This window comes from Eumetopias jubatus, unplaced genomic scaffold (assembly GCF_037043125.1).
Source record: "Eumetopias jubatus isolate StellerSeaLion01/CBP00866 unplaced genomic scaffold, mEumJub1_p1.0 scaffold_13, whole genome shotgun sequence".
In the NCBI taxonomy this organism is placed as follows: domain Eukaryota; kingdom Metazoa; phylum Chordata; class Mammalia; order Carnivora; family Otariidae; genus Eumetopias; species Eumetopias jubatus.
In genome coordinates this window covers 77,000,793-77,016,484 of record NW_028274819.1, presented here as the reverse complement: position 1 = coordinate 77,016,484, position 15,692 = coordinate 77,000,793, and the positions used below count along the sequence as shown (strand labels likewise).

The window sequence follows — 15,692 nt, the reverse complement described above, 5'->3', positions numbered from 1 at the left end:
AGAAAGCTGGGCCCCTCCTGACCAAAATGGTTATTCAACTTTTGAACATATGCCTTAAAACATAATTTTCGTTGCAGAATCAGCAATGATCTGTGCTAGCTTTAAGGAAAAGGAAGAACTTGTTACTTTATGATGTGTTTGTTCCTGAGCAATTGAGAGGTTTGCCATACGCTTTTATGGTCGTTTTCTTTGAGGTTCCATAAATGCCTTCTGGAATGTGGAGGTTCCACCATCAGAGTCATATGGGAGCTTTTCTAGTGCCCTAATGTCATTAACCCAGCTGCTTTGTTTGCTGTAATACGCATTGATTTCTCCTACATTTGAAAGGCAATTCTCTGATCTCCAACCCATTTAACCATGTTTGATCTCAACAAGATGAAAAATGTTTGGAATCTAAGCTTATGATCTTTGTGCTACATTTTTCTTCTTTTAATTACAGTAGCTTCCCCCTCTTACCCCCTTCTCTCCTTTAGGATCAACACTCTGTGGTAGGCCAGAACACAGGCCCCAGTCCAAGTCCCAACCCCTGCTCAAATCCAAACACCGGAAGTGGTTATGTGAACTCCCAGCCATCACTGTTGAATCAGCAATTGATGGGAAAGAAACAGACTCTACAGAGGCAGATCATGGAGCAGAAACAGCAGCTTCTCCTCCAGCAGCAGATGCTGGTTGATGCGGTAAAACTTTCTCCTAATTTCTACTACACGTACCTATTAGCCTAACAGAGGGAATTAATTATTTTCCCTTTCTGGTCACTGCCTTTTTCTCTGTGCCTGCTTAGGTGACAGCAACAAGAGTATCCTGGCTATAAGAGAAGCTAATTCTATACCTAAGTTAAAGTGCTGCAGGAAAAAAAAAAAAAAAACACTTGATTTACCAGCTGGTGGACAGTTGGAATGCATGGCACCCCACCTAACTAGCCCTGCCCAGCCCAGGAATGTTAAGAACCACCAGCATGGGTGTTTGAATCAGGCAAAAGGAGCCATTTTGGGGCTATAGCCCCGCGGAGCAGAAATCGTGGACAGAACTTTAATCGACTTGAATTCAAACTGATTTTAGAGATAAAAGGAGTTTCCAAAACAGTTGTAAAAGCCAGCATGGGGTTTCAAAACTGAAAATTTGACTTCCAAAATAAAGCATCTCAGAAGGGGGGATGTTTTTAACAAAAACTGAGGATATATTTCCAACTTTCACCATAGTTAACTGGCCTTAAAGAAAGGCAAGATGGTTATTTCCCCAGCAGGACCCGAGCATTAGCCCTTCTTCACTGTTATCTGCTCTCCCTTCCGCGTCCTCAGACATACACTCAGGCACAGGTTCAAACCCCCCTGCCTCCGAACACCAAGCCCATCTCCAAGTTTCATTCTCTCCCTTTAGATAGTTTGGCCAAATGAAAGAAAAAAGGGGCAAAGTTAACCATCTCCAAGTTGATAGAGTCAAGGTACACAGAGATGTGAAAAACAAAACAAAAAATGTTTATACTCAAGGAGCTTTGTAGTAAAAGTCAGAAATCTAGGATGTGGTAAGTGCTATCATTCGTTCGGTAAATATTAGTGAATTTACGCTGAGAAAATGGCTATAAATAAGATAGACCGTGTCTTTGTCCTTAAGGAGCTTAGAGCCCACAAGGATGTGAAATACAGGTAATTGGAAGGCAGGTGATTAAATGCTGTAATGTAGTGAGTACTGGAAATGGTTTCAGAGAGGAAGTTATGTCTACTGAAGATCTGAAGGTGAAGTAGGTGATGGGAGAAAGAGGAGGGGAGTGTTCAGGCCAGAAGAACCAGCATATTCAAAGACTCAGAGACAATAACGTATAATGATGTAGTAGATGGAAGTAGAGGTTAAGGAAGTAATAGGCAAGGAGACCAGAGATGAGAGGCCCTAGGGTAGAGCTTGATAAATTCACACTGTCTGAAAAGCAAGGGAGAGGACTTTAAGGATTTGAAACAAGGAAGTGCTAAACTCAGATTTGCATTACAATAAAGGTGTGAACAGAGGAAGAGAAAAGGTAATGGAGGAAAGATAACATCCATCCTGGAGAGATTAAAGAAAGTCTCCTAGAAGAGGTAAAATTTGACTTTGACTTTGACCTTGAAGACTGTTGGATTCTGATGGATAGACTAGGTGAGGAGGGGCCAACAAAAGGTACAGCCCAGGTGTATATTTGTTGATGGGCTTGAGACTATATTCGAAAATATTTAATACAAGATGAAAAGTGTAAAGAGGAACATAATCATTATTTTTGAGGAATGACAAACGGAGTAAGTTTGGAGTCGAGAGCAGGAGAGAAGATATAGTTAGGGATGAATAAGGAATAGTGAGCAGTAAGTGTACAGGTGACCTTGAGTACTGCCCTAAGGTATCAGGTATAGGGGTGTCACGGACTCGATCACAAGGCAACACAACCAATTTCTTCTACAAATCTTCTGTAAGTTTTGGAAACTCCAGCTGTCCCACCAACTCCCTCCCTTTTTTTGATCTTCATCAACTAAATAGCTCAGAAACGAGGGCGCTAGGAGAGAAAAACATGCAATCTCCGATTGACTCTCATTATTCCCATCAGTACTCCTGTGTTGAATTATAACATACAGAGGTCGAATTTCTGGATTTTCAGCTCTGATTAAAAGGCAAGGAAACGTGCCCCAACGGTCGTGTCCTGGCGCTGGCCAGACTCTCACTGGGCCCCAGTTGAGTCACCTCTGGGACAGTTGCAAAGGGCAGTGGCATAAGCTGTGAGAGATGAATGAGAAATGGGACTGCTGTTTTGTACTTTTTACAAACCACTCACATTGGTCTTTGTTTGGACGCCATTGAGGGTGCCTGTGCTTTTTAGCATATCCAGGAAGAAACAGTCTTTGATCTGGCTTTACATTATCATATGCTAATGTAGTCATTTCCAATCAGTTGGCAAGGCCAGAAAGGCGCCTAAATTGAGACATTTTCTCATGAAAGTGCGTTATCCTTACTCCCCGTTATTCTCCCACCAATGAAGCCCAAAGAGGAAAGACGAGTCATGAGTAACACGATGGGTGTCATGATAACCAACACATTTCGTGCACCTTCTGTGTGCCAGGTGCCATGCCAAGCTTTCACAGAGGTAAAGGACTGGTCCTTACAATCGGAGTTATGAGGGAGGTCCTAGAATTATCTACATTGCACATTTTGAGATGGCAAAACTGAAGCAGGACCGATAAACGCGACAGAGATTATTTCTATAGTAGGTTTTCAGGTTATTGGGTTGAATTATTGGGTCCGAGATGAGACATTAGTTGAGAAGTTCAATTTCCTGTAGTCTCAGGGATGGCCTGTGAGTTTACGCTTACACAGAAGGGGACTGTCATCCTCTTGCATGGAATGGGAATGGGAGCAGCCCGCATTCCCTGTCACAATCGGGTCTTTGCTACCTCTCAGCGTGAAGTGGCAACAGGGCCTCTCCATGATAGTCCATATACCAGGCCGTTAAATCTAGCTCATGTGCGAGCAAGTAGTTCAAGAAACTCAGGTGTCCAGAGATGTGTTGTTAACCCTTGGAGCAACCTAATTTAGCCCTCAGGGAAATAAAAGGTCAGTAAGTAGATTGAATATACATAAAAATAAGTTCAGATTTGAGATCTAGTCTTTAGTGGGGAACCAAGAGCCTGACCCTCTCTTCTCTGTTTCTCTATCTCTCTCTGTCTCCGTCTCTCTCTCTCTCTCTCTCTCTCTCTACACACACACACACACACACACACACACACACACACACCCATGGACAAATCCTGTTTTCTTCAGTATAAACAGCAGAAACACCTACTTACATAAGAAAAAATGATAGAAAAAATGATAGAAATTCTTCTCTTTTGAAAAAGAGAATTCAGAAAGTCCCATGCTTGGCAAAAAAATCAAAACTGTCAGCTTGCACAATAGTTTACAATAGGCATGGTTGAACATCACCACATTTGGGTTCATGGAACATCTCAAGCTGTTTCTTAAACATTTAGGGTTTGGGCAAAACCATAAAGACTTTCACCAACCACTTTTTTCCTTAATTTGTAAACCCATATTTAAAAGAAATGTAATCCATATGTTTCTGATTCATTTACACTTAGCTCATCAAAATTGTGTTTCATACGAATTACTTGATGCCCCAAAACCCCTGTGAGTCTTTCAAGTTTTTTTCTTAGAACCAAAATTTGAACTTGGTTTGTTGTTGTGTTAAGGTCCTTTTTTTTTTCCTTTGTAGTAGGTTTGTTCTACTTTGAAAGTTTGGAATTTGATGGGAAACTGAGAAATACATGGTTCAAATGGGATCTAAGTTGGCCAGTGCACATTTGGCCTCCATCTAATTTATCCATCTATCTTTACACAGTTTTCTTTTCTATTTATTGACTTTTCTATAATTATATTGTTCTCTGTCTACCTATGGCAGTTATGTTTATCTTTGAAAATGGAGGTTGCTTTGGGGTGCATACAAAGTTGCAGTAAAGCAATTCTAAAAACTTCCTGATCCACGTTGAGGAAAAAAAAAAAAAAGCAGTCCCTGATTGTCCAGATTGATATGACACTTGCAGCCAGGCCATTTTGGTTTTTGTCAGATGAACGAATACCAACCTCAGATGGGATTACTCCGAGACCATGACAAAATGAGACAAAATAAGGCCACTTCATAATTTTATCTAAATACAGACACAAGGTCACTCTGTAACCCACAAAATACCAACCCCTCCTTTTGCTAAATGAGCAATGGCTACTTCTTTACTCAATAATGGAATCAACCTCACTTTGACAGCTTACAACCTAGAACAAATCATTGCTTCCTTAGACCCTCCCTAAATCATCCAATCAATGCCCAAATCCTAGGATAGGTTCTTTCTAATGCTCTAGTGCTGAGACACCCCAGTGTCCCCCATGCTGCAATGAGTAATAAACCCAGCAGGTGTGTTCCTGGTAGTCTTTGGCTAAAGGCGTTGACAATATAAAAAGAATGTACCCATTTCCTCTCTTAGCTCCCAAACTGACCTCCTCTAGAGATCTAAAGGTGGCTGATTCCAGAAGGAAGAAAAGAAGGGGACCTGGGAGACTGCTGTGCTTTGAGAATGGGGCACAGAGAAACAGAGAAGCAAGTATTGTATTGTGTGGCAGGGAAAGGGCCAGAGTCTTTGACTCAGGATTCGATTTCTGTTCTACTGCTCTGATCTTTGGCAAGTTACTTGGCCTAAGGAAGCTTCCATTTCTTCATCTATTAAGTGGGAATAATCACACCTATTTCAAGTGTTATTTTAGAGGGGGGAAAATGAGGTAATATGTAATAAGGCCCCTACCAATACCTGATAGGGTATCTCCTGGCATCTTCTCTTATCTGGGGTTGCCAGACTTAACAAATAAAAATATAGAGTTTCCAAGTGTCCTGTATTTTCTCTGGCAACCCTACTCCTATGCCTTCCACACTCCATGGGACCAGAATTAAGTAATAGGTACCAAAGCATATCAGGTGTGCTACAAAATAAAACTAGAAACACCATCTCAAAAATCACAGGAATTTAGCTCTCACTGAAATCTAATGGCAAAATAAAGAAAATGAGATTAGTTGCTAGACCCAAAACACACATTGAGTGTTGAGGAGAGGTAGAAATTATACTTCCACGCAGGAGATTTATTGAAATTGAAAAGACCAGTTTCTGAAGTAACACTAGTATATAAGGTGTATGATTTGCAACAATGGCTGCAAAATTTTTCTTGCAGTCTTACTTTTTTGAATGACAGTCTATAAATGTTTACAAGTGAGAAAGTAAGCATGCAACTTAACGTGATTTCATTTGTATATTCAAGGAGAAGATTGCTCCGCAGGATCAGATAAATAGACATTTGACAAGGCCACCACCAGATTACAAAGACCAAAGAAGAAACACGGGCAATATACAGCCAACTGCTGCTCAGTATTCTGGTGAGTAGTCTTAAAAATCAGTTAAAAACGGGGCACCTGGGTGGCTCAGTCAGTTAAGCGTCTGCCTTCGGCTCAGGTCATGATCTGGAGTCCCGGGATCGAGCCCCGCATCGGGCTCCCTGCTCAGTGGGGAGTCTGCTTCTCCCTCTCCCTCCAGTTCTCCCTCTCCTTCTCCCTCCGCTCCTCGCCCCCGCTCATGCCCTCTCTCTCTCTCTCGCTGTCTCTCTTTCTAATACATAAATAAAATTTTTAAAAAATCAGTAAAAATCATAACTGTAGAAGAAAAAAACTGTTCCGTTTTTAACATTTCCTCCTCTCCCCACCTCATAGGGAAATGTAGCATCTTTCTTAGGATCCTGCACTAGCTCCCATTTAACTTGCAGATCAAGACCAAAGTTGAGTGGTGTTTAGTCTTTTCATCATTTCTTGCCAATTCTTGTCCTCTATTCACGTATTTCACCGCCCTTCGAAGTACCTCTGAGGGTTCAAGAGAGCTTCAATATTTTCTAACTCCTCGGTTCCACCATTCTCCTCCCAGCAAGGTACCCTGACCCAGATCATGTAAGGTAAGCCGACATCCTTCCCTCTTGGCACTTGCATAAAGCCCGATCCTCTTGTCTCCACTTGTCCTCAGTGTGGCGGAAGGACACGATGGAGGTTCATTTGGAACATGGCTTCTTACACCATGGCCTATCAGTGGGTTCAGGGGAGGCTAGGAGCCTTGGAAATATTATACAAAATTCAAGGTGGATGTTTGAGCTTTTCTTTTCCCATTCATATAAAAGAGTCTCAAGGATTGCAGTCTCAGGCTGATTAGGTGGCTGTACAGTGTTGTCAGGGGTCAAGGCTTCTTCCATCTCCCTACTCCACCGTCTTTCACATGGAGCTTCCACCCTAAGGGCTGCCCTGTGGCCACCACACCACCATCCTTCATCGTATTCCAGGTAGAAGGATGAAAGAAAGGAAGAGGTAAAATGCCCTCCCAAATGAGTCAGATTCTCTTTTTAGAAGAGGTTTCTTGAGGGGCACCTGGGTGGCTCACTTGGTTAAATATCTGCCTTTGGCTCAGGTCATGATCTCTGGGTCCTGGGATCGAGTCCCACGTCGGGCTCCCTGCTCAGGGAGTCTATGCCTCTCCCTATCCCTCTGCTGCTCCCCCACTTGTGCTCCCTCTCTCTCTCTCTCTCAAATAAATAAATAAAATCTTTTAAAAAAGATAAAATAGGTTTCTTGTAACTTCTACTTCTAGCCAAAATTTACCTAGTAACTTCCGCTTCTAGCGAAAATTTATTCATCTGGACCCTTCCATCACTGAGGAAGTTTGGGAAATGTGGTTTTTCAGCTTGGCACATTGCTGCAAAATCAAGGGTCTGTTTCTAAGGGAGACAGGGAGGTTGGATGCTTGGTAGGCACCTGCGAGTTCCTTTCACAGTGCACATGGGCTTCTTCCTAAGGGTGGGATCCTTGGCATCCAATTGCCGACCCCCAAATGGATAAGAATCAGTACTCTAGAGTATTGTACTTCCCATGTCTTCTGAGAATGAAATAACCAACAAGCGCAACACAAACTCTTTTATCATTTTTTACTTTAATCTCAGTGCAGTAATAATCACCTTGCCCAAATTGTTAATATTAGAGATGATGTATGAAAAGTACATGGAACAATTTTTACCACATATTCGGGACTTCTAAATATTAACTGTGATTACTATTTTGTGACCTTTATGGAAATTCTCTCTATTGTGGTTGTTTAAAACTATTGCTCTCCTCTTAAAAACCTTCTCAGGGCTTATTGTCAAAATAGAGGGCACCTAGAGGGAATGATTTTTAAAACCTCTAAATTTTTTTCTCATAGCACTTTCATAGTGTCCATTGCCTTCCCGTGAAATCCTTAGATACCGAGATGCTGTTGCTTACCCTCATTGGCTGTCTGTCAACTCTTTACTGTTCCAGCATCTCATACCCGACTCTGATCCCTCTTTATCAAACTCTTCCTGCCCTCCCAGTGCAGGGCTTGTCTGGACATACAGGGAGATACAAGAGACTGTTCCTGCCTTCAAGGGGTCTATAGTCTAATGGGAGACATTTTAAAACAAATAGCAAGGACTTGAGCCCTTCGGGGTAGCTCAAAGCTAGCCATGCTAGCTATCCCCAAACAGTCCTGGGGTTCCCTAGAGCTACAACCACAGCCATGTTCTTCTCCTACAGTAATGTTCTGATACTTCTGTGTGTGTCTAATTCTCCTTCCTTAGCATTTCTGATTCTCTGGGCCTCCCTGCATCTGTGCAGGGAGAGTACTTTAAAAGAGTATCTTTCTCGAAGTTATATATTTGCTTCAATCTCTCATTTACTCATTCATTCATTCAATATAAATTAAATACCTACTTTGCACCATCCACTAGACTTTTCTCTAGGACAGTGAACCAAACAGGCAAAAATGCTTTCCCCCGTGGAACTTAATCATCCACCAGACACTTACTTTTATCCATTTTTGCTTCTCAAGATGTCTTCCCATGATGACTTTCACCTCCCTGAGTCAGGAAGATTTTAACATGTTGACTAATCACTATCTGATACGTGATACGCCTCCCTATCTGGCAGCCTATGATTCATGGTTCCACTTTGAGGTTCCATGGATTTCCCAATACAGAAGCTTTAAGTGCTGAGTGAAAACTTCAAAGAGCAAATCCTGCTGGAAAGAGCAGGCTGGAGTATCAGGCGAAGCTCAGTGAAGGGGCTTAGACTTTGGGCTGAGCTTTGAAGGAAAAGTAGGGTTCGGGGAGTTAAGGGCATCATATGAGAGGGACATAACATGAGCACAGGTGGCTCATGGTATGTGGATAACAATGCAATAGTAACTATACCTCCTGGAGTGGAGGGCTTTCTACATGGAAATCATCACTGGAGCATGGACACCTTGAATTCCAGATGTTTAAAGAGATGGGAATTTTCCCTTTGGACAGTTGGGGGCCACTCATGGAAGCTTCTTGATGGGGATGATGCGGATGAATAACTGGACATGATTTTCATGGCCATAGGTGTGGAATATTAATCTAGCAGCCATATATAGGATTCATCCACACTTTCTTATTTGGACCCTGAGGTAACCAGTAGCCTGGATTTCACAATAGCTGATTAATCAAGGTTCTAGCCTTTGGTCTTGGAACAGAGTAGAGCTAATTCAAAATGAAAGGAAGATTGACCATCACCTCCCCTCAATGACTCCAGAAGAGGAATAAAGTAAAACCTAAAAACCAGAGCCATTTTACCGTAGGCTTTTTCTCTGTAATATGTAAACTCTTGACCAAGGGATGACCTAGATGATACTTCCCTCCAAAAGCTGTCTTACTCCTTTTATATAAGATGCTGTAATGATGGTTTCTTTTTATTTGTTCTTACACCTGAAAACAGTTTCAGAGTGGATAAGTTATTGCAAACTGCTATAAAAGAGGAGATAACCTATGGTTATAAACTAATATAATTATCTTCTTTTTCTCAGGTGGCTCATCAGCTGTGAGTTTAAACTCTAACCAGGCTTTGGCAAACCCAGTTTCAACACATACCATTTTGACTTCGAATTCCAGCCTCATGTCTACTTCGCATGGGACGAGAATGCCATCGTTACCCACAGCAGTTCAGAATATGGGGATGTATGGAAATCTGCCTTGCAGTCAACCTGGCACATACAGCGTCACTTCAGGAGTGAATCAGCTGACCCAGCAGAGAAACCCAAACCAACTGATAGCAAATCAAACCACCCCTCTGATGCCACGGCCACCTACCTTAGGGGCAAGTAATAATAATAATAACGTAGCCACTTTTGGAGCTGGACCTGTTAGCAGTTCGCAGCAGGTAAGACCAAATTTAACCCACAGCATGGCAAGCATGCCAGCGCAGAGAACGTCGAATGTAATGATCACATCCAGCACAACAGCACCAAACTGGGCCTCTCAAGAAGCAACAGCCAAACAACAGGAAGCCCTGAAGTCCACAGCAGTCCGCTTCCCCACAGGTGCACCTGCAGCCTATACTCCAACCCAGTCCCTACAACAGGCAGTGGGCAGCCAGCAGTTTTCTCAGAGGCCAGTGGCTCCTCCTAACCAGCTCACACCAGCAGTGCAGATGAGACCCATGAACCAAATGAGCCAAACATTAAATGGACAGACCATGGGTCCACTCAGAAGTCTGAACCTCAGACCCAGTCAGCTCAGCACACAAATTTTGCCTAATTTGAACCAGTCAGGAACAGGGTTGAGTCAGTCGAGGACAGGCCTGAGCCAGCCGCCATCCCTGACCCCGGGCAGTTTCCCTTCGCCCAACCAAAGTTCCAGGGCTTTTCAAGGAACTGACCATGGCAGTGACTTAGCTTTTGACTTTCTCAACCAACAGACCGATAACATGGGCCCTGCCCTGAACAGCGATGCTGATTTCATTGATTCTTTATTGAAGACAGAGCCTGGTAATGACGACTGGATGAAAGACATCAATCTTGATGAGATCTTGGGGAACAACTCTTAAAGGAGAAGAGGGAGACAATTAATGAACTCCACGCACTAAAAGGCAGTATTTCACAAGGACTCTGTAAAGGCCAAACTCTTGACTTTTAGTTGGACTATGTGAAGATACCTTGGCTTACACATGGAAGCAGAAAGTTAACTGCAGTGCTTGGTTCAAATGTTTGTTTTAAGTCTCAAACCTGAAAGTAAAATCTTGGGATCACCTTTCCCTATCTAAACTCCAGGACACAGTATCCAGTTTTCCCAAACAGAACTGTGATGTTGATGTGTAATTAGTTGTGTAAAATAGGCTTCCCAAGCTCCTTTCCTCCCTGAAAGAAAAGTAATAGAGCTTGTCGCTTGCTAAATCCCATGTCATATGGAGGTTCTAGTTCCCAGCAACAAATTCCTTCATTTGCTCTAATAGATAATAAGTGTGGTTTAATCTTCACACTCCTGTCTTTTCATTTAGTTTTCCTAAGACGTCCAGGGTAGATTAAAATGTTATAGGTTTGTTTGGAGTAACCAAACAGTGCCCCAAGTAGAGCAAAGCCAGAGAAACTAGAGAACATCCAATGGATTATAGAGTTTCTTCCCCAGATTCACCTCTCACTTGGTCAGTTTTCCCACATACGCCATACTTCCGCAACATGCCATGTCTAGTGGTGAAACAAGATTGCAGCTCTCCAACTTTATTTGGGCTTCCACAATCAATTCCTGAATCCATTTCCAAGTCTTAGATAAAAATCACAACTTGTCCTAATCATACTGAAATATTGGTGCATATATGTCTGCATCAGATTTCACTATTTCAAAAAGAAAACATCCCATGGGACATGGCTACAAAGGAGATTTATCTAGCCACAAATAACCTGGGGTGTTGCTTCTTGTGATCAAGCCTGCTGGTTAGTTCCCATGCCGAGTGAAATTGAGCCTTGTCTTCCCTGCTTATTTTGATGACCAGAGACTGACTTGTAAGAAAACGGAGATAAGAAGGTATCTTGTTTTGATTGGAGATAAGAAACAGAAGATCAGGACAAGAAATGGTGGGTATGGTTGGGTACAAATCTATTTCACAGGGTTTGAAGGAAAGCATAATTGAGAGAGAAAACAATCTGTCCTGATTTGGGCATATTTTGGGTGAACAGCTAAAGAGAATGTGATCTGTTCCAGTAGCAATGTATTCATTCTTGGCTCCCTGATATGATATATCTTCACCACATGCTAGACGGACCCTGCATTATCCAGGTTTTCTCCCTCAGGGCTGAGCACTGTATCAAAGAAGGAGTTTTTGTTGAGTCATCTCACCTCAGCGCCCACACACAGATCAGCTATAAAATGGGGAGGACATGTGCTGATTTGGAATGGATGCAAAATATCACTATCATTTTCCTCGTTACAGAAGAACATAGGTTATCTTCAACCTTTTTAGTTATATGCCCACATACTCAATTATCAGATGTAATTTAACTGGACTTGTTTAATAAATAAGTCTTTTGATACCTGTGCTAAAAAAGATCATATTTTGAAAGTTCTGCAAAGCCCTCTCTCAATCTTTAAAATGTCTAGAAGAACACTCTTTCTTTTACACAATACCAACATCACTGGCCCAGAATCTTTTCTGTGCTAGGTTGTAAATATGAATAAATGACTTGTTTTGTAAACTTTTGTAAAGAATATTTTGGTAGAAATACTTAAAACATATTCTTTGGGTTATATTTATACATATGTGAAATAAATATACTATCAAAAGGTTATATTTTATACAAAAAGTAAATTGTTACCTTTTGTATGCTAATATACAAAGTTTTGTATAATATGGTTTATTTTTAGCTCTACACTTAAACCGTAAGAGGTCAAGTGGGAACTTTTGAAAACTATCAAGAGGCTTGTTAGACAAATTTATATTCTGAAACCTCAAGAAGAAAGCATTCCAGGTTTCAATTTTTTTCTTTTTTTTTTCTGCTCCCAAATTATTTTTTAAACCCATAGTTCTTTTGTCTTATTTGATCCTACTGCTGTGCACATTGTATTGGTTCTTGTTGCATGTGGTCTACTGTGTGTTTTCCCATTTTATAAAACAGTGTTTCTCCATGCAAAAAAGGAAAAAAAATATGTACATATAAACACTTTTATTTTATGACTCCTCCATGTTACTGTATATATTTGCCAGTACTTCCCAGTTACACTCCTGTGATTCAGCTTATTTTCACCCTAACATAAATAGTATGTTTTGTAGTAGCTATCAAATTTAAGAGATGAAGCAATCAGAATGTTTGGATTTTCTTCTATCTTAATGTGAATTTCATAATTAATGTCTATTTATTCAGCTACTCATTAAAATACAGGATTCTTTGGAAAAAAATGGTGTAGTCTATAGTTTCTGTTTTTTGGCAGCCTATGACCAAAGATGACGTAATTTTCCTGAAAGCTGAGATGATGACAATTTGATAGACAGAATATAGCCCAAACTTGAAGATTTACAACGTAAAAGCTATTGGAATCCAATCTCCCATTTATATAGATACCGGACTACTTAATTCTTGGCATTGTTTATCATTCTAACATATTAAACAGGAGGTAGAAGTCATTTTTTTTTTTTAATTCAAAGACTAGTAAGCAGTTTAGGCAAATAATTCATTCTTGGCTTTGTGTTAAGCCCAATGAAGATAAATAACCTTGCTCTGAGTGAATGCACTAATATTACTTGCATTACTGTAACTGTACCCATAACTGTAAAGATTTCAACTTGTAAAACAAGTATTTTGTATTGTGTGTAATTTCATGTGTTAAAAAATAGTTTTAAAAAATTCGGAAGTGGTTCTCTTGTATGAAATCCTACTTTCAGTCACCAACAATATTGTTGCTATATCACAGAAAGTTCTGAGAACTATTAATAGCGATGGGCACGTTTAGTCTCTGGGAAGCTTCTAGTGAAATGCTGTCTTGTCTCTTTTCAGTGCTCTTTAGTTCACTTAGAAGGTTTGTTTTAAAATCCTGTATGCACAGCACCAATAAATACCGAAGAAACACATTCTCAGGCATGGTGGGCCTTTGCCTGGGCACCTGTTCAGGCCAAGTCTGAGTGAACACAAGGCCAGGTAAACACAGCTTCACTGAGCATATTTACACATTCCTTCTTGAGGGTCAAAGAGGTTAAGAAAAAGGCGGGAGGAGGCAATGGGAACCTTTCTCACCAATGTTCTTGCTCCCCTGTTGAAGTGTGTTGCTGGGATTCCACTGTCCCTTCCCCCTCTGCCAGGAAGATGTGTGGCATTATCCTCTTTATTCGTGTTATTAATGGAGCAATAATAAAATTGACATTCTATGTGGTCCCGGTCCAATGACTCTGGGAAGTTCAGTAGTAAACAAAATCAACATCAATAAAAATAAAGAAAATACACACAAATTAAGAGAAAGAATTGTGTAATTCTAAAATTGCCTATGAATCCCGGGTTGCACCCATGGAAGCAGACTTGAGAGAAGAGAGAGTAAAAGCAAGTACGAATAAACCAGGAGCTTTGCTTCTTCCCATGCTGTGGTTGCCAAAGGCAGTTCAAATTCTTAAACATTTTATCTATTTCCATTTGGTATCTCTGTAACTATTGTTTCCTCACCCAGAAATGAGAGCACAGGGCTGAAATAGTTCTATATTCCTTTTCAACTATAAAATTCTGATTGTTGTTTTTTTTTCAAAGCTAAATGGAAAATTAACCACAAAAAACTCAAATACCATTATTATTTTTAAACTAAAGAACTCACTGTTCAACCTTTTGAAAATCTTCAGGTTATCAGTCAACTTTACGGAACAAAGCAGCCACCTCCTTTGAAATTAAATCACATGAGGGGCGCCTGGGTGGCTCAGTCGGTAAGCGTCTGCCTTTGGCTCAGGTCATGATCCCAGGTCCTGGGATAGAGCCCCACATCAGGCTCCCTGCTCCAGGGGAGGCCTGCTTCTCCCTCTGCCACTCCCCCTGCTGTGTTCCCTCTCTCACTGTGTCTCTCTCTGTCAAATAAATAAACAAAATCTTAAAATCAATCAATCAATCACATAAAAAGAGCGCTCCTCATAGTGAGCCAGAGCTAGACCGTTCACAAACAGGCAACGTCTGTGATTAGCCCACTGACTACAAATCAAGTCCTAAAGATTGAAAGCTGGAATATAATATTAAAAGGTCATTTTCCTGTGAGATCATAGGATTTCATAAAGAAAATATTTGCCTGCTAGGAAGGAGGAAATCAATACTTTGAGTAGTGTCCGCCATGCGTATATATTAGGGTTTGTGAGTTTAAATGATAGTAATATCTTTTAAGTATACTTCCTAAGTTGCTATAATAAAGTACAGGTAGTGGCCTAGGATCAACTTCATTGGCAGCTTTAACATAACTAAAACATTGTATCATGGGAGTTAACAAAACACACTGACCTTAGATTTTTTAAAAAAACAAATGCTCTAGTCACCTCCTTCCATGCAGTAATAAGAGGGTTGGGGCGCCTGGCTGGCTCAGTCAGTGGAGCGTGAGACTCTTGATCTTAGGATTGTGAGTTCAAGCCCTGTGTTGACTGTAGAGGTGGCTTAAAAATAAAATCTTAAGTTCCTGGTGGTAGGTTGTCGCGGTCGGTGGATAGAAACTGAGCCAAGATGTGGAATCTGCTGGCTCTTCGTCAGATTGCCCAGAGGACCATAAGTACTGCTTCACGCAGGCAGTTTGAAAATAAAGTTCCAGAGAAACAAAAGCTATTTCAGGAGGATAATGGAATTCAGTGCATCTAAAGGGTGGAGTAGCTGATGCCCTCCTGTATAGAGCTACTGTGATCCTTACAGTTGGTGGAACAGCATATGCCATATGTCAGCTAGCTATGGCTTCATTTCCCAAGAAGCAGGATTGACTTCAGTTTATCATCTCAGCAGGCGGTTGGTCCAGTTTCATTCAGCTCTCTATGGACCAGATAAATAAATGAGTTCTTCTTTGGGGATCAATATTTATTGACATACTAACTGCCACCAATAAAGCAGACTTTACCATGAAAAAAAAATCTTAAAAAAAAAGAGGGCTTTTGTTTATTTACATAAATAGCATTTAAGTTCTCTTTTAACCAAATTTAAGTCATCTTTAGCTCCAGGACATGCATGAGCATACATACTTTTTTATAATATTTAGGGCTCTTTCAGCAGATGGGAGGGAAAGAAGAAGGAAAAGAGAAGGAAGGAAAGAAAACATCTCAAATAGGCTTAGGAAAAGGAATTCACTGGTTGACACAACTGAAA

General features: G+C 40.9%; 1 protein-coding gene and 1 pseudogene across 1 annotated transcript in view; both read left to right on the top strand.

The window, feature by feature from the left end:
- Positions 1-13,202, top strand: part of MAML2 (mastermind like transcriptional coactivator 2) — a 341,985-nt gene extending 328,783 nt beyond the window's left edge. The window contains exons 3-5 of the mRNA XM_028119605.2: positions 474-677; positions 5,812-5,926; positions 9,426-13,202. Of these exons, the coding sequence (XP_027975406.1) occupies positions 474-677; positions 5,812-5,926; positions 9,426-10,444 (1,338 nt within the window). The 3' untranslated portion in view covers positions 10,445-13,202. The remainder of the gene's footprint in view (positions 1-473; positions 678-5,811; positions 5,927-9,425) is intronic.
- Positions 13,203-15,013: 1,811 nt separating this feature from the next.
- Positions 15,014-15,442, top strand: LOC114221569 (cytochrome c oxidase subunit 7A2, mitochondrial pseudogene; annotated as a pseudogene).
- Positions 15,443-15,692: the final 250 nt, after the last annotated feature.